Genomic DNA, 22575 nt, shown 5'->3' with positions numbered 1-22575 from the left:
AGCATGTGGTGCACAGTACCCCCGTTTTAAGCAATAAATAATCTCTTCTTACCTAATTAAATAATAAAACGTAGCTTCAACACTGAAATACGCCGTGATTCGTGAACTGATCTGTGCACTGCTTATTGCATGTTTATTGAAAACTTCAGTCTCTTGTCCTTCTCATTTTCATGCAGCTAACGGGGTACAGGCGTTGCAGCCTCTTCCCTCCGGAGCAGCAGGGAAGCGGCTCCCACCTCCCACGGCAGCAGTAATAGGAACGTTAGAAATCAGACACATCTAAAATGGTGATGAGGAGGGCTGGTTGGCAGAAAGAGCTTTTGTCCTTTATCCCGCCAAAAATGTTCTGCCTTTCCAGCAGAAGATAGGCTTTTTTTTTTTTTCCAAAAGAAAAAATCTGTTTTCAGGCATTTTGACAAAAAGTTGAGAGTCTATATGGAAAGCATGGAAATTTTGTAAAAATAGGAGCTCAGTCTTCCTTAAAAGGCAGTGTTTACAGCCAGCTGATGACTAAGGTGCTACAGGAGGAAACAGGAATGCTCCTCTTCCTCGAGCTGCCCAGCAAGCAGTACTCGATTCGGCAAAGGGTCCTCCTGCTTCTGCCACTGGGACTGGACCACGAGAGCCAGTTTCACTGGACCAACTTACAGAGTACAGGGAGCAAAAGCGAAGGAGGTGTTGCTTCGTGTTGTACTGGTTGTTTGGTATTCAGTACCAAAGCACTTGTAAAAGCCAGTTAAGACTTAGAAAACTGTAGCCCAAAATGTAAAAACTGCTTATGTTTGCTGCTTATAAAACCTGGGAAGATAAAAAATTCTAGAGGGATAACAATATATGCCTGTGAAGATCGAAGTATTGCATAGCAGTTGTTCTGAGTGTAAGAACATTAGAGAGAATAGAAATGTTTAAGTTAACTCCTCAGTGAAAAGGTCAAGAAAAATACACATTTTTCTTTACATTTCCTTTCCAAGGGTTTTTTGGAAAAAAAATAATTCAACTTTCAGTAGATAATTTAGACACCCTCCAATTATTTTTCTCCCCACTGAAAAAACATTTGGTTGGAATCTGTTAAATCGAAGGACATGGCTTTTGAGCAATCTGTACACAGTACAGAACCATTAGTGTTCCTAAAAAGGCTTCTGTTTTTTAGAGTAGACATGTTCTTTAAGTGCATTATAGCTATTGCATAGTTTCAAAGTCTTCAAACACAGTGGTAATCATAATGCTTCCATGGACATAAATAATAGCATCGCTCAGAAATTTAATTAACACAGCAGATTCAAGGCTATGGAAAATCGCTTCCGTCATAGATGACAGGTCGCTCGACAGCCAGGTGATAAAACACTCTTTTTGAGACAAACCTGTTGAGAAACAGAAGAGAGCAAGATGATCACATTAGTTGAAGCCAGGTAGACAGGAAGCCTTAAAAGAGTATCCAATCTTTCTGTTTCTACTCAGGAAAAAAAAAACAAAAAGAAAAACCCCACTGGTGTTATAAAGAAGCATGCATTTGCAAGGGCTGTCAGGTCTGTTGGGAAACGATGACAGCCCTGCTTAAACTGCATTGGAAAGAGTCACAAATGACGTGGGTCCTGCTCAGAGGTTAAGACAGAATTCTGCTACAGGGAAAACAAAAAAACCCAACAAGAACCAAAACTCAGGCAAATCCGCCGGGACCAGTCTCTCCCACCTACTTCTGAATGGCAGAATAACGGTGCACCCAATCAGTTTCACCACCTGTAAACCCACACTCACTCCACCTTTTACACTCACCTGGAAAATGTGTTGTCAAATATCAGTGTGTAGATTCCAGCGTTTCTGACTTTGACCTGTCCTCTGATAGTTTCTTTATGAGAGTTGCAGCGGGTCATAGGAATGAGAACCTGAAATTCAACAAGAAAACCCAACTGAAACTTGCTACTTGCCCTAAAAATTGACACTTGCCTTCAGACAAATATTTAGACTTCAGCCATCTCCAAACTCCTAAAGCACACGCGTGCTTACAAACCTATTTATTTCCAGTGATTCACATTAGAAATTCACCCAAAGTACAGTCTCCCAGCGAGACATCTGTTTGCCCGTGACAAACTCTTCACAGTGTTAAGCTGTGGCTAGAAATCTCTGCTTTAGAGGCAGAATCAAGTCCTCATCTTTTTAATCCTAATCTAAGCAAGTTTGCTAACGTATTAGATTTATACATATATGTCCAAGGGCAGGCTTTAGCTAAACACATCTTTTAATACATGCTTTTATACTCCCCGTTAGGGATGTAGCTTAGTCAAAGACTTGCCAGTGTTAGGTTAATGATCGGACTTGATGATCTTCAAGGTCTTTTGTGATCTAGGTAAGTCTGTGATTCTGCGTATTATCAAATAAGCTTCCCGAGCAAGTCTTAATTGTTCGTCTAAGTTTACACCGAAACTGTGGGTAACCTTACTGTAAAACCCTAGCAGAGAGAGTTGGCAGAACAGCAGCTGACGTATATCAAGGATGACCCTATAAAACCCAAAGTTATATCCAATAGATATATCAAAATGGAAGCGACATTCACTCTTCATTGAGTTGAAGAATAAAAAAAAGGAGATTTTACATGGGGTGAGTTGCCCTGAAGTGAATTAATGCATGCTAAGTATCTTATTTCCCCAGTGAAACTGCAGCCTTAGGGTAAGCTGGTAAGACCAGCAGCTGCCTTGTCTTCATGAAAGCTTTGCAATGAGCTGAGTAAGGTAGATTCATTTAATCCACAATTCTCAAAAAAACAGGGACAGCACAAATAAAAACTGGTACCTCGGGCTCTGGCAGTGTGATTTTGCATGCCATCAAGGCACTTTGATAGATGCTTTACTGCAAGGAATGCAGGTACCCCATTCGATGTCTGTGTCGCCTTGTGGCCCCTGCTTAAGAGCCTGGCAAAGCCAGCCCAAAGCAGCTGACAAATTAAGTGATGTTGAGGAGGGGGTAAAAAAGGAAAAGAAGAACTCTGCAGATTTGGACTTTGATTTTTGCTTAAGAGTGGTGGGTGAATTTCAGATGTGGCCAACCAGAAACTAGAGTGCTTTTCTACTCAACTTCTGCAGGGAATATTAAATAACTAAAGGCATAGTTCTGCTTTCAGGAGAACTGGAGCTCAATTGGAGAAACAAGTCCTTGACACAACAGCCACAGGCACTCCTGTGGAGACCTTCTAGCTGTATTTGCCAGTTCCTCTCAGGGGCTGATCATAGTGCACTGCAGTCTCTCAGGCAGGAAGGAAACAAAGGCCTTACTTTGCACTCAGCCAGCGGCGTGTCTTCTGATTCTTGGTAGACGACGCTGAAGGAGATGCTTTTAGGCTCTGATGAAAAGATCCAGCTAATTGTAAGCCCCGTCTCTCTAACAGTGATGGGAATGACACTGTAGGTGCTGGATTTAATGAACAGCTCTCTGTTACTTTCCCCAAAATTTAAGATCTCGTCCACGGTAAGGGGTAATTTGATCCTGTGAGGGAGAAAAATGCAATTCCTTGAAGAGATCCAGTCTAATTACTCAGATAGAAACAACAGTCATCGCTTTCTACTTTTTATCTATTTGAAGTAGACTCCGCAGAAACTTTGGGACAGGTCCCCAAGATGCAGGAAAATTCTGCCTTGAATGAAAGCACTAACCAGAGAAAAGATGACTTGATACCAAGCACTTGCACTGCTCTGGCAAACATGATTTTGATTTTATTCACTTACTTCTTTTGGACTAGAAAAATTCTAGTGCTCCAGTGAGGCTTTCTGAGAGTTACTACGATCAAAAAAAGTACTCTGCTGTCCCCTACTGCCCTTTTTAAACAAAAATGACCTACTTTACTGACATCTCTCGATAGCATTTGTACAGGAAATAACAAACAGGAGTACAGAGGGGACAGATGGTGGAATGCGAAGGGCAGCTCTGCCTACATCCTCTCAAGCATCTCATGCTACAGCGTGCTCTGCTTTCCTCAAGCAAGCTGCATAGAAGCTGACTCGAAGTACTTCCAGTTAAAAAGGAAGATCTTAGCACCCAGGTGATCCTGAGACATGAAGCATTATGCTTACCTGCCTCATGCTGACAGCTATTTCAGAGTGCAAATAGGGAGGGCCTTAAACAAGAGAATGCGGCTCGCTTTCTTCAAGGGGAACCTGTAAATCCCAAGAGCTGGGATCTCACCTACGTTACCCGAGCTAAAGCTGAACTAACAAATCACTCTTCAGGCCAGATAAACTGTTTCTCAAGCAATGAGCTCAGGGTAGTTTCAAGCCTTACCCATAGCTAAGCCAAAATTTCAAACCTAGGCTTAAGGGGAGAGCAAGCAAAGGGGAATTTCTCCAAGTCATGGGCATTTTCAGGCATTAAGATTCCCTTCCTGGCCGGGCAAGTGACAAGCTGCATCACTACGGCACGTATCTGTTCATTTCTGAGCACGATACATGCAGGGAATTGCGTGCACACAGTTCACAGAGGCTGAGAAGAGGCTCAGCTGAACACTTTATGCTGTGGCATGCATCAACCAGAGCAGGCAAGGCAGTTTCCGTGAGGCAGGCGGTAGGGGCTACCAAGAAATAATAGGCACGTGCTCCAAAGGGCCTCAAGCTCCCTCTCTGTGGCAAAGGTCTGACTAGAACAGTGCCCCCCGGCTTGCCCTTGCTATTTCTGCAAGACTTGAGCTCACAGAGCTGGTATCTGAGCTCAGCATCCGTTCTTTCAGTCTGGTAACAATGAAATCGTTCTGCTTACATGATTTCTCCCGACTTCAACAAGCATATCTCAGCATCTTGAGCAACTTGCCACTCTTCTGATTCATCAAAGGTTGAAGAATTACACATGCTGTTTCTAGGGCAAGGAAAAAAAGGAAAGCCATGATTGTGCGAGCAGTATGTGGTCAAATACGATCTGCATGCTGATGCCTTCCTAAACCAGAAACATTTTGATAGTCATGATGCCAAACCCTAGAATTCTTATTTTGCGCATTCTAGTCACAAAACTGACTCCAGCTTAGGACTCCAGCTCAGAGAATGACCATACATGTCATCTCTGCTTGTAAAACTGACGAGTCAAGAGTGAGAGAGGACAAAACACTACTTCCTGTCTCTCCTGCCTATAATCTGCCAAGGGCAGATATAAAGCAGCCTTTAAAAGTTTATGTGGTGCAAGCAGGATGTTGCATGGAGCCCTTCAAGAATAGCATCCCATCGTCTGTGGCAATCTTTTCTTCCAGCTTGAACACTTTCTGGGACAAGATGAAACCTAGCCCAATCAAACTGAAAAAAATTAACAGTGCCACACTTTTTTTTTTCTCCTCTCCCGGTTGCATTCTCCATAACTTGCCTGTGATATCCCCTCTGCAGATAGCATGAATTCAAAGTAGTGTTACGTGACACTCTTTTCCCTTCCTTAAACTAAAGGATCCCCCCACTGCAAACTGTCCCGTTGCAAAACAAAGGCAGTACAAACTTCACAAGAGCACTGTGGAGCTCTACTTCTCTGGGCTGTGGTCAAGCAGTTGGAGAGACAGGATGGAGCTGTTTAGGTTGACTAGATTTGATGCTGATTGTACAAATACACAAAGATTATTTTGTGCTGCTTTACTGAACGTGTGGCTGGGAACAGAAGCATCTTCTCTTTGTGTAGAGGTTGGTCATCCCCACTGAATGGAGAAAAGACTGACCCAACCCTCCAAACAAGACCCCAAAGCTTGCCCTCTCCCTGAAGCAGTGTTCACTCACAAATCTGTCACACTTTGATCCAGAGAGTCTCTCTCCATTTGGCTTTCATTATGGAGAGATTCCGATTCCTGTACTTGACAAAGTTCCTCATCGGTGATTATATCAAAGGCAGCATCATCTGGTGGTTTCGAGGTGTCGCTTGCAACTGTGTCATGAAAACGAACATAAATATTAGCTGGTTGTCCAGTAAACAAACAAGCAAACCCTTAAGGGGAAAGACTGGGCCGCTCCCAGTCTTTTAAAATTTAAATTTAATTAAATTTAAACATTTACAGAAACCTTAGAGAACGGCTAGAATCAACTGGAAACCTCAGGCTGACTGATACTTATTACTCGTGAAAATTTCTGTCCATATCAATCAAGTGGAAAGACGGGATCGATCCCACCCTGAAAACACTCTGTGAACATGCTTGTCCTCAGAGCAGGAGGTGACCATGTGGTTTCTCAGAGGATGTCTAGGCAGCCTACTTATTTCTCCACACCACGCAAACAACGCACTAACCAAAAGCCCTCTTGGATGGCGACGTGGGTGATTCCAAAGAAGCCGGTGATCCTTCCTGGGTGGCACTAGATCCAGAGTCATCTGTACTGTCCACGAAGACCCTAGGCTTAGTAAAGCAAGTCCTGCAGCAACGCTCCTTTTTTCCACCAGGCTTTGTCACCATGTAGTTGTTGCAGCAGTAGTAGCAGAAGATGCGACCGCACATTCTAGAAATGATTCAAAACCAAAAGGTGTGGGAACAGCACCACATACAAGCGGGACATATCTACGTGACAGACTTCAGGGCTTTGTCATAATAGTCTCGTTCTCTGCAAAAGCCCAAACGTTACATCCATGCCAGAACTCATCACTGACTGTGTTGCCTTCTGTGGTGGAGCAAATTTTCTTGACAAACAGGACAGAAATGCACATTCATTCCTTGCTATCTTCATAAATACGCAAAACAAAGGAAAAACAAGCAAAAAAAACCAACAAACCCCCCACCAGCTTTAAATATGAAAACTTAAAAGTACTAAACACCTACAAATAAGCAAGTAAATAACATCTATATTATTGAAGTACATATGCAGGAAATGTACTTATTTACAAAGGCTAAATTTCAGACTCATTTAAAGCAGAACTCTCCATGATTGTAAGGACTGTAAGAACATGTCTACATGCCTCTACTTAGTAATCTCCCTTTCTCCCTTCAGATAGGGAAGAGAAACAAATACTTGACACGTATACACACAGATTCATCCCTCTTACTGTCTCTGCTCTGCAGTCTCTCGATATTAAACCTGTCAACGGCTTTATTAGAAGCATTTTTCATTTTCATTAAGAGAAGCATCCAGCAGAGATGACTTCTTTTTTAAGCTTTAGAACTTTCATTGTTCATAATCATTTAAATCATTAATAGGTGAAAACAGGAGCGAGTTTCACAGACTGTAGTAGAAATTAGGAATTTGGAAGGTGTTACCAGAAATTACTTCTCTGTTCATCAAGTGTTCCCTACATTCACAGAGAAATGAAACAATCCCCGTACTACACATGTTATATGATGAATCAGCTCATGAGGATAAAGAACAGTAAAGAGCGAAAAGAAACATGTCACTAAGACCCTGAAATATAACCGCTTCAATACATTTGAATAAATCCAGATCAGGTAACTAATAACTCCAAGGAGGCTAACTGTATAGGAAATAATTTAATAATGACTTAAAAAAAAGAGATTACTCTGCTATCAGTAATTATCTCTTAACATACCTAGCGCAAGTAACCAAATTTGTAACTGCGCAGCAGGTTGGATTTGTTCTGCAATACTTCTATCAGATAGCAAAACCATCTTGGTGAATCTGGTTTAGAGCATGCACAGAGCAGTGCACAACAAATACATTAGAAGCACAGTCCTTCAAAGAAACACACAACGCAGGGGGCGATTCTCTTTGTTTCCAGAAACGAGACTGACAGACTCCCCAATTCAGAGTTGCCCCCAGCCTTTTCCCTAACACCTGGTGAGGAACCTTTCCATTAATGTCTCTTATCCCCTTGTGAGCTCGTGTCTTCTTTCAGGCTCCGCAACATCCCATAGCCACGATTTTGACCAAGGAACCGTGACCAGAAAGAATTCACCTGTGTAAACGACCATACTGAATTTGCTTCTGAACAGCGTAACGGAGCCCAACAAACTGACCTGCAGTGGTGCCGGCGCACCATCCATGAGAAGTCCCTCTCGCAGTCCAGACAGTGATTAACCTCGGTGTCCCCTTGCCACCTCTGCTCAGCGCTAAGCTTCTGCTGGAACTCCAGAGCATCTGACTTTTGCCACAAAGCATCCTTATCCCTGCAGAGACAGAGTGAAAGGGAAGAAAAAAAACACACAGAAGCTGTCAGCGCTGGTTCACTGTTAACCAACCTCAACTTGAATGCTGGTGAAAGCTTCACCACCAAACACGGCTTTGCTGTAACTTCTGAGGAGCTTTCAGAAATGAAGACAGCTTAAGGAACACACCTTCCCTCTTGGGAAGGAGGAAAGAAAAATATACGCCATGCAGAGAACTATATATTTTTGCAAAACATACAGCAAATTAAGAAGGAGAGAATATCGCGTGTTATATCTTTGGCCGCATTATCAAAATACAAAATTTCAATTGCTGATTGATTTGGATATTACCTGTATCTTCAATTCAGGGATACAAGACTGAATCACCTAGGCAATATCCCTTAACATCCTAAGCCAGAACTTTAATTTCTGCTTGCTGTTTATTTTGATGCCAACCTGATAAGTTCTATTAAGCGTTCTTCAAGAATTTGTTTTGTTCTCGTCAGGTCGTCCAGTTCAGCAAGTAACTTCTGGTCACTGCTGTCTTTGTCTGCTGCCACCTTGCTGAGCCTCTCACTGTAATCCAGAACCTTCTCCTTTGCTTCATCAGCTTCTTTTTGGATCCTGATCAAATACAAATACAAATAAGAATAATTTTCAGCTCATGTGCATTCAGGTCTTCCCTATTGAAAGAAAAGGGGCTTTCCACCCTGACAAACAGGTAGTTTTAGTGCAACTCTTCTAACTGTGCTTATTTTTTATAGCTAGCCAGAATCTCTCCTGTTAGGTTTTGTACTGACAGCCTCCAGCACAGATCAGAAATCATCGGTCTTCTCACAAAGACAGACGGTGTTCAGCACAAAAAAAAGTAAAAATCTCTCAGTGAGTCCATGCCTTGCAAAGACCTATTGCAGACTGCCAGATAATCCCACACCACACAGGCCCATGTTACAGACCTTGGAAACACAGCCTGTGTTAGATGCTTAAAACTGATTAGAAACCTGAAAAAGGCATGCAGGAAGCACGCCTCTCTTGATTCAGCAAATGATTCTCACTGATTTTCCCTGAAACTTCACAGAGAGGGGAGAAAAATCTGTCAAGAAGCGCAGATTTTTCATTCCTTACAGGAAAAGGGAGACAGACCATATTGGTGTTTTAATGTTGTGACTAACCTGTAAGGTAAAAGGAGGTTATAAAATGTCTTTCTGTTTCATAAAGGAAGACATACAATAAATTTACATCATCAGCTAAACTAACAATACGAGAAAACCTAAGCCTCGCATCCATGTGTGCTGGATAATTTACATATTGCCCATCCGAAACGTCAATCTGACATTCTCAGTCAGTGCCCATGCAGTATTTGCTCCATATAAACCCTGCAGTGTACGCTGCTTCATAAACCACAGCATTTTTCAATAGGCTTTGGTTATTGACCTCTTGCTTAGCTTACAATTAACAGCTTGTGTAAAGAACCAAAATTCCCACCTTTCCAAGAGTTCTCTCAGCGACGACACCTCCTTCTCCTTTTGCAGCCGAGCCAATTCCGACTCAGACAGCTGCTCTCTTGCTTCATCCAGCTTTCTAGACAAACTCGTGTTTTCAGCCTAGAGAAATAAATGACCACATTTCTTTACACATAAAACCAACACTTTACCAAGCACTGGACCATTATGAAGACATCTAACCAATGCTTTAAAACAATCAATTAAACCCAAACCACCGATTACTATATTACTGTATAAGCAGATGCTAATTAGTTGTGTACTAGTGACTGATGACTTCTGTCACACTGAGTAAGGGATAGACAGTGTTAAGCCTGTAATTCTGATTAGCCCATGTCAGTTGAGCTTTTGCCCCCTTATCAAGGAGAACCTTTCCAATACAATGGCAAGAGAACACACCTGAAGTTCTTTTCACCACCTACAAGTTTCAGAAGAAAAAAAGAATTTAAAGTGAGGAAAATGTTGTTTATTAAAGCTACATAGAACATGAAGGACCATGGACACAAAATCTTCTTTCACAGCTAGCTGAGAAGTATGCCAAATGCAGTGTCCTCAGGGAACATACCCAGCCACCTAAAGGCACATATTTCTGCTAGCAGGCACAGCCAGGCTCAAGAACCTTAACTTTCTTCTTTCTGGATTCCTTACACCTCAGTACAACCCTCCTAAGTCAACTGTTTGATAAACACACGGTAAAAATCCTGTGGTTTTCCAGCTGGGTTACTTCTCAGCCAGATTAATTCTCTGATTCAGCACCCCTTGCAGCCTGCTCCCCACACGTGGCTGCATGCAGTGGGCATGCAGGGCCCAGGCCAGACGGCTTTGAAACCTGCACTATTTAAGAAGTGTCCGTGTAACCATGTCGTGTAACCATGCTGCCTGCCTTCTCGGTTTATGTCTGCCGACACGAACACCTCTGCCTTTTAATCAGATCAAGCACCTACTTGTAACTCCGCAATCTCTTCCTCCACAGCATGCTGCTGTTGCTCCTGCTCCTGGAGTTGCTCTCTTACTTTCCCACACTCCTCACTGAGGGCCTGGCAGAGAGAAGGAGGCAGGAGTTAGCATTGCTCTAGCAGCCACCCCTTCATCTCCAGAATTCCCAGCTGTGGGTCATGAGTGGTCTTCCTGTCATGAGAGACAGCTGAAGGAGCACCCAGCTCACAGGCTCAAGGTGGCAGATGAGCCATCTTTGACTGTTACTTGCTCCAGGCTATTGAAGTTCTCAACAAGCAGAAGGCCCAGCTTGCAAAATGCTTTGGCTCAAAAGAGTGAGCTAGCCCAAATCACACTGAGCTTCAAGAAGCCTTTACGAAATGAAACCTAAATGAACGTACGCTGTTTCCCCGCACTCATGGCATTTTGGGCAGCAGCAGTGCCATAAGCCTCTGATCAGCTGCCAGTCTTAGACACTATCTCGGAAAGGCAAAACAAGCACAATAAAATATTCCACCTTACAGAGTGCTCTTTCACATACACAGGGCTGATTCACTTCTATTCTGGAAGCAAAACCTTGATCTTGGCTGCTACTTTGAGCAGTTATAACCAAAAATACACGTGGGAATTAACTGCAGAAGTGCCTGGTCTCAGCCTAAGTCTGCTTTCAGCGAAGCCAGTCTAAAGAGAGGTAGCGTTTTGGGGTGGGGAACAGGTCTTGCAATGTTTCTACCAAAAAAAAAAAAAAAGAATTAAAAAAATCACAGCTGAGACCTGACGGAACAACTACAGAAGACACCAGCTTCAGTGCCAATGTAAGAAATCATCACGCTCTCCATTTCTGGCTGGCTTTTCCATATACTCTGGCCTCATCGCTGTGCTTGGATGGCCACACTAGAGAGCTCCAAAAACTCTGAAGAGTTCTTTTACTTAAGATAGGCCTAGGTCATGAGTGCAGAGGCATTTTCAGATTCCCAGGCTACGGCCACTTGCAGGCCAGTCTTGGAGCTTGCCCAATACAAACCTTAGGGTTTCATGCAGTAAGTGTTGCAGCAGACGGTAAAGCGGGGGAAATCTTGCATAGCTCCCTCAGCTAGAACAATCACATTAATTTACCTTGAATTTTGTCTGATAATTTAGAATTTCTGTGCTCATCTGAAATTTTACTGCAGACAGTTCCTCTTGGCTGGTCTCTTGGAAGCTCTGTGCCTCCTTCTTTACCGTCTCCAGCTGCAACTGCAGACCTGGGACAGGTGCAGCACATATTTGAGCCTCCTCTAATTTCTCTTGCAGCCTCTGGTTCTCCTGCCTGAGATTACAGATGTCAAGACCCAGCTTCTCCTGTTGCTCTGCTGCCTGTTGTTCCACTTCTTTAAGCCTTTCTGTGGTTCTCTTCTGCATCCACTTTTTCAGAGGTCAAGGCACAAAGCTGAATACCAAGTTCAGCCATATCCGTGTTGGTCCTGTGCAGGAGATCTTTGTTTTCTTCATTTTCCATTCTAGCAACTTCCAAGTACTGCTTAACCTTGGAAAACTCTTCCTTCAAGCTCAGGTAATCATTTTCCAGCTCCATTTGTTCATGGGCTGCTGTCTCATGCTCTTTTCTCAGCACTTCTTCTCTTTCTTTATGTTGCACCAGTTCTTGCACGTGCTGTCTGTTGAGTGATTCACTTTGCTCTTTCAGCTGCTGGACAAGTGCCTTCTGCTCACCCAAGAGAATCTCTGTGACTGCCAGCTCACCTCTTATCTGCTCTCTCTCGCTGGTGGTCTGCTGGAGCTTGGCTCGCAGGTCGAGGACTTCTGCTTGCAGTCTAGATACTTCGCTTTGGTTCACCTCCAACTGCTCTTCACTCACAGTCAGTCTGGAGGCCAGCTCTTTTGCCGCCTTCTCTACAGAAGCTGCCTCCTGTAGCTGGTGCTTTTCCAGTGATTCCTTCTCCAGTGTGAGGGATTCAATAAGCTTTGTCTGATGAAGGCACGTCCTTTCAGCACTGAGCTTTTCCACCTCGAGAGTCTCTGCCTTCTTCCTATGTTTTTCAGCTTCTGCGCTTAGCTGCTTACACTGGCTCTCCATGCCTTGTAGTTCTACTTCCCTCTCTGTGAGTTGCGACTGGAGACACTCTTGGCTTTCCTTCAGGATGCCTAAGCTTTTTTCCAGCTGTAAACTATGCTGTTTGGCACTCTTCAGCTCTCCTTCGAGGGAGGCGTAAGACTCCTTGGTGGTCTCTTCTCTTTGTTTTAGTTCTTCATAGTCTGAGTGCAGAGCCTCTAATCTCTCCTCCAGAATTTGGCTTTGCCTCCTGGCATTCTGCAAGTCTTCATCCAGCTGTTTGTTCTCACTCCGGAGCTTCCTCTCTTTTTCATCAACTGATACCAGGGCATCATCTATCTCACTCTGAAGCTGTTTCTCAGAGGCTCTCAGCCTGGCTACCTCAGCTTCCAGAGAAGCTTTAGAAGCTTCCAAACTTTGCAGCTTCCCTTCCATCTTCTTCTTGGACTGCTGCAAATCCGTGTTCTCTGCTTTCAGCTTCCTGCTCTCCTTGACCACTTCGCTCATTGCAGAGTTTTGCTGCTCCACCTCCTCCTCCAACTCCTTGATTTTCTGGCCAAGATGCTCTTTCTCGGATAAGAGTTTCTGGTTTTGCTCCTCAAGGCTAAGCACAGTCTGACTCACCTTTGTTAAGTGGCCCTCCTGTACTTCAAGTCGTTCTGCTTGCGACTGGGCATTCTGCTTTAATGCTCCTTCCCTCCTACCATACTCCTCCTCAAGTTTCTCTTTTTCTTTCCTTGCTTCCTCAAGACTTTTTTCCAGTGACCCCACCTGAGCCAGCGACCCCATTACCTGGGTCTGAAGCTCAGCCATCTCCTTTCCTTTCAGGGTTAGGGCCTTCTGAAGTGCATCCTTTTCCTTTGCAATGGTTTCCAGGCTCCCAAGTAGCTTTTCACTCTCTTCTTTGGAGTCAGCAGTAAGGCGATTGTATCTGGATTCCAGTTCCTTCTGTGCCTCTTCTTTCAGCTGCAGCTCCTCCCTTGCTGCTTTCAGCTGAGACGCATGTTCTTCATTGAGTCTTTGCATATCTGCCTTCTCCTTTTCCGTCTCCTGAAGCTTTTCCAGAAGTACCCGTATCTGTAGGGCAGAGTCAACATGGGCCATGGCTTGCTGTCCCTTTTCCTCCCAGGCAGCATCAGCTTTTGAAAGGACGTCAAAGTTCTTCTGTTCAGTGGAACTCAGCTTGGCTGTGAGCTCATCAATGCAAAGATCCTTCATAGCAACCAAAGACCTAGAGGCCTCCAGCTCCTGATTCAACACGTGCAGTTTTGAAGCACAGTCTTCCTTGCTGCTCACCAGATAATCCAGTTTTGTTGAATGTTCCTTCTGCTGCTCCACTGTGTTCAGTTCCAGTGACTGCAGGCACTTCTGCAGGTCATGAACAGCGCTCTGAGTGGAGGGCAAGACCTCACACTGCTTCTGTAACTCCATGATCATCGTTGCCAGCCGGGAGTTCTCTTCACTGTAGTTACTGCTCTTCTCTTTTTCTACCTGCACTTGTTCTTTCTGAAGGCTGACAGCTGCCTGGAGCTGCTGGTTTTCCATTTCTAGCTGGTGAATGCGGTCTTGAAGTTCCCTCTGTCTCAACTCAGCCTGGTCGAGTTCCACACGCATCTCTTCAAAGCCTTCGAGGTGTTCAACATTTAGTGAGCTATTTGCATCAGGGCTGGAGGGAAACTCCTGGGCCTAAATAAACAGAAGGGAAAAATCAGAAAGTTTAAGAAGTATTAAACACGCATAGACAATTCCCTTTACTTTTGATTAATACTTCTTTTTGTAGTTTGCCATTATAAGAGTCACAATCGCCATAAATCTGCAAAACACTCTGGAATATGCCATTAAAGATCTACCACGCCATATAAACATTTATTTGTGATCTGCTTACCTGCAAATAATTGCTCACTAAACTGCTCATGCTGGAACTGCGACTTGGGGGCTTCCACAAATATGCTGAAGATCCAAGTGAGGACAGAGTCCTCCTGTTGATCACACAAAGAAACAACATGTAAGAGAAGTCCAAGCACATACATGACTTTATTCTTACATGTAAGATTTATCTAGCTGTAACCACCACGCACAAAAAGACAAAAGTGCACCTGCTGTCAAGGCCAACAACCAAACTGGGTGGAAAACAAACCAGTGATATCAAAGGTGCCTACTCAAATGTGATGGGCTTGGTAGCAAGAGTTCCCACAACCACAAAGGCCAGTGCAGCGTTGCTCTGAGAACTTGCATTGCTGAGCGGGGATGGCTCAGCCAGACGGTGGCAGCACACGGCCCTGCAAAACTCCCACTGACACAACCGGCTCTGGATCAAACCCAGCAGGTTTTGGGATCCCGCCAGGTTCTGCTATCCACCCTCTGCTCTGAGGTGGGATCAGGCTGTAGTGGCCACATATTGTCACCTCTACTCTGCTGCAAGCAAAGCAGACTGCTTGGTGAATCAGTCCCTCCCTCTCTCAGCTGTAAAAACAGAAGAACCAAGAACCAAGAACTTTTCCTCTTGTGCCTGCGAAGACGAGAGTAGCTTCAGATTTAGGCCTAGACTGCAGTTCTTGCAAGCGCTCTGTTACAGAGCATCCACTGTCATCTCTGGCACACAGTGCACTGAAGGACTAACTACCCAGAGAAAGCATATGCCTGCTCTAACACAAGTATTGCCACATTCAAAAGCGGAAGCTTTCACAGATTTTGTAGCAGACAGGTATTTTATGGCCCAGTTATTACAAAATGACAAAGTGGTCCTGTCTTACCTGGCAAATGCTGGCCAAGCAGCATCTAAATCATAGCCTCTTGACGCCAAGTCAAACTGAACTTCAGTGAGGTCATAGAGTTGACTCACAATGTCAGAACTCATTCTGGAATTCAGAAATGGACTTCTTGCATAGTACCAGTCACTTGGGGGAGACAGGCAGAAATTTAAAAAAAAAAAAAAGTAAAAAAGAAGCAGCAGTTTCATGTGCAAAAAACCCCCCACAACATCATTATTCACTCCACCCCAGAAAAACGATGATACACTATTCTAAACACAAACTGAAAACAAACAGACCCACCAACTAACATCCCATCTCTTTGATGTGCATGAAATTAAACAGCTGCAATGAATTCCATGGAAATATCCTTAGAGGAGCCCCTGCACAAAATTTTTCCTCTAGTGCTTGGGAAAAACACCAGCAGGGCAAAATATTTGCTATACACAGGATAATCACACACTACCTAAAGCACACAGTTAATAGATCCAAAACAAGGGACAGAAAGCAGCACCAGAGCTAAATACACCGTGCAAATAGTTGGCTTTTTCTGAAAGCCCTAGAAGTGCCCCTCCAACCAACTACAAACTACCTTTGGTGTTCCTTGGCCGGGGCAAGCTGTTCCTCTGTGTGACAATCCAGAGGGGTACGCAAACGCTGTCGGGGGCTTTACACAACACATCCAAAATAATCCTCTCATATGATGTACAGCACAGGAGATCAAACCCAGAATCATCAATGCTTAGAAAAGTGTTGCCTTTGAAACCAAGATACGGAAGCACTGACAGCACCCACTTCACAGACACTGAGCTGTAAAAACTTTCAATTTTTACCAGCCTAAGATAGGTACAAACCAGGCCAAAAGATCTATTATCCTTAGTATCCTATTACCAGCTCTCTAAGCCAACCATTTGGAAGGGTTTCAGTTTCTTTCAATAGCTACAAGGGGATGTTGCTTGATCACACCGAGCAAACACCCGTTAGTTAACGAGATACTTTGCCATTCACCTTGTCACCTTGGTGTTCATAAAACATTGCTGTAAGGTGTCTGCTAGCCTTTGGTGAACCAGGGAGTTGCTCTTCCTTTTCCAAGAGATGTTCGTAGCTGGAAGGGAGAAACCAAAAGAAAAGAAAATTCTAAATACTGTTTGTAACCATGGAGAGACAGGGTCCAGGCAGTCTACATACCAACACACAAACTCAATAAGCCACAAATTGCAAAGGAAATAGTAAGAACTGCCGCTGAGAGACACCTTCTCCAAAGACTGTCATGGGGTAGACTCCTTTCTGAATAACAAGTTTGTACCTACAGCTGGCTGTTGTGCACTTTATAATAATACAAAGGGCATCACAGGACCAATGAATCATCTAAAACACAGGTTACACGAGTACCGACTGTGGTAAAGACAATTCCGGCCAGTCCTCAACGTGCCCAGCAAAGCCAGAAGTGACTGCTTAGGTTACTTAAGAGGTACCTGGCCACAGCTGGAAGAGCTTTAGGGCAGTTCTAGTCATAGAACAAAGATAGACACAAATACAAATACCCATCCCCATGGACATAGTAACTTCAGACGATACAAAAAGCCTTTCTTAATACTTAGCTGTTAAGTCAATAAAAATCTGCTTCTTATTTCAGACCAAGAACAGCTGCATAACCAAAATTAAAGGATCTTTTTATGAAGACAGCTGTTAAATGAACGTAAGCCGAGGACCACAAAACTCAGCAATATATTTTGTTACAGTTACTGACTGGGGAAATTATGTTTTGTTTTCTGATTTACATCTGAACTGTTTGCTGTCCCACAAAATCATGAAACATTAAACAGTAGTGTTTCATTTCTTCTTTCCAGTAAAATCAGAGATCACTTTAGGAATGGAAAATGCAAGCCATGAAAAGAATTTCTCGCCAGTCAGACATGCTCCCAACCAAACTGCTCATCCGACCAACAAACCCAACATATTTGTGTCATGACACAAAATGGAAGCTGAGGAAAATGGTAGAGGGGCTGAAGCCCAAGTTAGTAGGTTACTGTAAATTTTGTTTGGAAAGTTAGTGTGAGAGAAGGCTCAAAGGTCACACAAGCTTTCCCTTTTCTTTTTTCAATTTAAACCGCAATGTCTTTTTATAAACATGGAGATACTAGAACAGATGTATGTGAGGAGAAGTAGAGGAAAATACTCATTTCTATGCAGCTACAAGTAGCCAAAGACTAGTTGCCAAGAAGCAAAGCCTTGCCACCTCCTGCCAGGGCCCTGCTGGAATTCATGGAGGCAGCATCTGGTGGTGTCACCGTTTCCCTGCTGACTGCAAACACTGTAGCTAAGGTGCGACACAGGGCTGGAAAGACTTGGAAAGACGCGTATTCAGTGCAATCGCCCTTTGGAGCAACCTGCGAAGGACGAAGCTCTCTTGTTCCGAGCAGTTCCCTGTTCCTACTTGCTTCCTTGCCCCACCTGTTTGGCATATTGCGCACCCTAATATCAGAAGCAATGCAGGCAAAGCGGAAGTGGAGGCACTGTCCTCTAAATGCTTGACCATTCTTAAAAAGCAACTATCATTGCTCTTTCCTCCTTGTTCATTTCCATCCTTGAAAGTCAACAAATACAGTGAACAAATACATGACATTTGGAAACCTTTATGTCCTCTGCAGCCGGGGTTCAAAAACTGCCTGCTAATTTCTGCCTGTCATGAAGGGCAATAACATGTTTTTCTGTCATTTGTCATTTCATCATTTAAGTTCTGGACCTGAGTCAGCTCAGTTATCTGAAACAGTTGATGTCTGTTTGGGTTTTTTTAAGAGTTCATATTCCTGAACCACAAGCCAATACAGTTAAAAGAAGGCTTTCCTTTGGTTTCTGCTGCTCTCTGAAAAGACATACCAAAACATAAATCGCTATTATGATGCTTAACTGATACACTTACTTCTGTAATAGATTTGACGAAGCGGATTCCATCATTAGCTCCTTTGACTTTGGCCAGACAGTCACAGAAATAGTCCCAGTAGTCTTTTCTGTTTCCCAGCAACGTGGTTTTTTCTTTCTGGTCAAACTTATACAAGGAAAACAGAACACAATGAGCAAAACTTAAATATACATACACTCTTCTATAGCTACCTGGAATTCCCGTCCTCTCTCAGCAACATGTGTTTTCATGACTCCTCTTAGCTTTAGCCAAAGTATTCACAAAGGAAAGGGACATTGTACTGCACCGATGCAATTACAAAAGCTACTTTACAGACAGTAACAGATAACAACATTCTGGGTCTAGCTAAAATACAGACATGCGTTCAAAACTGCTACAAGCAGCGCTCCAGATTAAGAGCCAGTCCTTTGTTTAAAGCCTTCCATACAATAAAAATGAATTTCCAAATCAAAATTGCAAAAAAATGTTGTAAACTACTCACACCACTACATTTGCACTCTGAGCAGCTTACTGGTAATTATTTTGCATCAAAATAACATCAAGAGCTCATTAGCACTGTTTTCCCAAGGTAATTTAGCAAAATACATCTTGAAAATCAAGCTCAAATCTTCTAGATCAAACAAAACATGTCTTACATTCTTCACTTAAACTGTCAGCACTGTCTTTTGATTACATTTATTTACTTATGCTTGCGATAATTATAATAAGCAGAACACACTTCAGTTCACATACAGAGGGGAAAAAAAGAGACATTCAACTGGATATTTATGATTCTTCGAACTAAACCCCACATGTTGAGAAGACAAGGCCTAGCTTTGATGGTAGATTACAAGCAACACACATCACTCTTTACCTGTAAAAGATATTCAAGCTTGTAGGAAAACTTTTGCAAATTGACACTGTCATCTGTGATTGGCTCCCCTCCTTCTTTAAATTCTTTACTTAATTCAGTCACAGCATCTTTAAAAGAAGATACCAAAAGAGTTAACTAGAATGCAAGACATATATGGCCTTGAATCCATAAACAACTATGTAAATGAGGTTTCTGCCCATTCAGTTTCTTTCAGACTGTCTTAACAACAGTGCAAAAAGCTTATGGATATGGTTGCAATTTCACACAATCTATGAAAAAAAAATCAGAACTCAAGTTATGTCAATCTGTTATACAGCCGACTTCCTCTTAGAAAAGAAGACAAAACACCTCCTTCTGACACTTAGTAAAAACTGGTAACACAAAACTGCTAAGTGGTTCTTCAGCAGAGGAAAGAGAAATAACTTTTTGCCGTCTCATGTGCACATTAAGGTATTGCCACAGGACAAACAGAATTCTGATTAGAAAGGACAAAGCACGTAATCTGCTAAAGGGGATCAGTAACACGAGAACAGTTGTTTGGTCAGCACATTTATCTTCTCCATGCTTTATTCTGGAAGGTTCAGCTTGTGCTGGTTACAAAACACAAATGGGAAAAATAATTTACATCAAAAGAAGCAGAGAGTAATTCCTGTTCCCTAAAACCTACACCCATAGTGAGTGAAGAAAGTCCAAGTAAACAGTGCGGTCTCTCTGGATACTCTGGCCCGAAAAGGATGCACTTCTCAGCATCAGGAATTACTGATATTAATCTCTGTTTCCACTTGGTTTTGTACTTTTTTCAGGTGCCTGACTGACCATTAGCAGCCAGTCCCACTCAATCTCCTTCGCAAATTGTCTTCTTGTTGACAGGCACATAGATCACCTTTTTATGTTACAGGAAGATCTAGATTCCCAGGTTTGGTGCATATCGTACCTTAAATTTCATGAAAATTTAAAGGATAGAGAGAAAGCAGTAAAACAATTACGAGTGTGCTGACAATTATGCCTGCAACAGAGCTGTGGAACATGAGTGTTACTGCTAGCCAGGGACAAGTTGGGTGAAGAGAAGGCACATTCCACAGCAGCAAGGCCAACAGATCCAACTCTCCAGCACTTTTCCTCTGGGTCTCCATGCCCAGAAGGTTTGGCCTTCTGGGTTTTGTTTTGCTTTTTTTCCATTCCCATATTAGCAGCAACTCCACACCAGCTTCCCATCAAGGGAGGGTCTAAAATTTAGGCTGCTTCTTCCCACATGAAGTCCTGTAACAGCATGGCTCTGCTCACGCCAACAAAGTTTAAATTTGCAGGATTTGAGAATACAGGATCCTGCAAAACATATAGAACTTCTCTCAAAAATAAAAACCAACAAAAAATCAATCACATAACTATTTGAGTGCATAGCACACCTTGAGCAACGTTGCTACAACTGCTGCACAGATGTGTTACACAATCAGAAGCACAGCTCCTACCCTCCACTATCTAAAAGGCAGGGGACACAGGAGGAATCTGTCAGCCCAGCAACGTACCTTGCAAGTCTCTAATAATCCGCTGCAGCTGGCTTTCGCCACTAGTTGCTGCCATCTTGCAAACCAAAGAAGCTCCCTGGCTGGGCTGTTAATCTTTTCTTCCATCTAGATAAAAGCAGCAGAGTTCATATCCTTGATGACCACTGGGCTAATGAAGATTATTCCTCTCTGCGACAGTTGCAATTCTGTAAGAGTCAAAAATAAAATGCAAGCCTTTATCATCTCGACCAAGCAGAAGAGAGGTGCTTCAGCATTTCCAATCCTCTTTAGCAATGAATTCCCGTAATTCTTTTCCAGGATCCTATTTCCACATAGATTTCACTTTACGTTTCAGTTATTTCTTCGGTCAGAGCTTTCAAAATTACTGAGCAAACCTCAGAGAGCAATTTTCTCTTGCTGGAGTCTTACAGCCTCACTCAGGCCAGCATTTAATGCAATTCATCTTGTGACTGAGGGAGGTTCTGATGTCATGGGACCTTCCCTCCCAGAGCTCTGCCAGATCTTCCCTACAGGCTCCAGAGTGAAAAGATAGAACAACTTTTCCATTTCATGCAGACTTTCAAGACACAGACCAGGCACGGGCCAAGGAGTCAAAAAATTACGCATGTTTGATTCTCTGGCATTTGAGCATGTTTTTAACTCATTAGTGCTATTGAAAGGTTTAGTACTGGAGACTGGTTGTAGCAGGAGAAACACCACTCACTCCCCTCCAGAATCTACCATTCCCAGCACATGTAAGAGGACACTGCTTTATTTTAAGCTCTGTTACAGCATCTCTGGCTGGATAAATATACCTCACAACACCTCCCTTGATTAGAATAACAAGTGATTTATACCTAGTACTCATAGAAAAATCTTTCCTTAAAGTTAATTAAAAGCTTCAAACATTTTACTAAAATGACCACACCTGGGGACTCAAACTTTCAAAGACTAACCTGGGAACAATCATTCAAAAAAAGCCACACATAAGCTGACAGCACAGGCAACTTATTAAGCATCCTGTTCAAAGCTTGTTCAGAATTCTGTCTGCTACGGTACAGACGAATTTTCAAGCAAGCACAATACCCAAAGCACTGAATCTTCAGAAAATTTGTCATTATACTTCTCTGCTTTTGCTATACTCAAGCTGAACTACAATGAAATTAATTATAATTAAAATCTTGTGAACTTTTGAAATACAAATGTGATTGGGTCAAATTATTCTCTCTTTTTTTTTCTCTCACTCACAAAATAACCAAACTGGCATGGCTGAAGAAAGTGTCTGAATAAATCAGAAGCACCATCCTTCTATGCTATGTACTGAGGTATTGTTTGGAAACAGTCCTGATGTGATCCCCTATCCTTTTCTTTCTGAAACAAAGCAAACCATAACAAAGCCAGAGAGACAGAAACATAGTAAGATAAAGAAAAAAGCTGAAATTTGGCTTACTAGTGTGTTTTTCTTGATACCTGTGTTTTGTTACCTGCTAGTTTCTATTTCCATATTTTGACGGCAGCCATGTGCATCACATGTTGTCTGGGGAAGGGTCTTTGCCTAAGAAATCACTGTTGCCTCAGGGAGAGAAGGGCACCACAGTATAGACCGGCAGACCTGTTGTGGTGCCAAAACATGATTTTTTTATCCTAAATCAACAGAGTCACACACCCAAGAATCTTGATTCTCCTGAGCGATCATATAAGCACCACACTTCCTGGCAACTTGCTGAGTCTGTGTACCAATGAAAAAAATAAACCACACCAAAACCCAATGAGAATAACAAACCCAGCGAGTCAACATTTATTTCTCCAAGCAGGCACAATATCAGCCCTATTTGTTCCAGAAAGGAGCTTAAGTGAGAAGACTGTGCAAGGTGGGCAATGACAAGCCAGGAGGTGTGGCCAGACAAATACTCTTCCTCACACAAAGTGGGAAAACAAACAAGGGCCAACAAGGGGATCCCACAGCAGGACACACAGTTCTCACTTCCCATGGCAAAGAAAGCCGACACTGGTTTCCCAAGGTT

General features: G+C 43.0%; 1 protein-coding gene across 1 annotated transcript; it reads right to left on the bottom strand.

The window, feature by feature from the left end:
* Positions 1-1285: 1285 nt before the first annotated feature.
* On the bottom strand, positions 1286-20741 carry LOC104280296 (FYVE and coiled-coil domain-containing protein 1-like). Its single transcript, XM_009877903.1, is given in 19 exon segments — positions 1286-1361; positions 1774-1883; positions 3267-3477; positions 4741-4836; positions 5730-5876; positions 6249-6437; positions 7904-8053; positions 8489-8656; positions 9518-9636; positions 10479-10571; positions 11587-11860; positions 11862-14206; positions 14406-14499; positions 15274-15417; positions 16279-16345; positions 16348-16375; positions 18194-18319; positions 19047-19153; positions 20573-20741. Coding segments are annotated over 19 exon segments (4599 nt in total). The 5' UTR covers positions 20628-20741.
* Positions 20742-22575: the final 1834 nt, after the last annotated feature.

Source organism: Apaloderma vittatum, unplaced genomic scaffold, assembly GCF_000703405.1.
Source record: "Apaloderma vittatum isolate BGI_N311 unplaced genomic scaffold, ASM70340v1 scaffold41861, whole genome shotgun sequence".
Classification (NCBI taxonomy): Eukaryota; Metazoa; Chordata; class Aves; order Trogoniformes; family Trogonidae; genus Apaloderma; species Apaloderma vittatum.
This window is presented reverse-complemented; position numbering and strand designations above follow the sequence as displayed.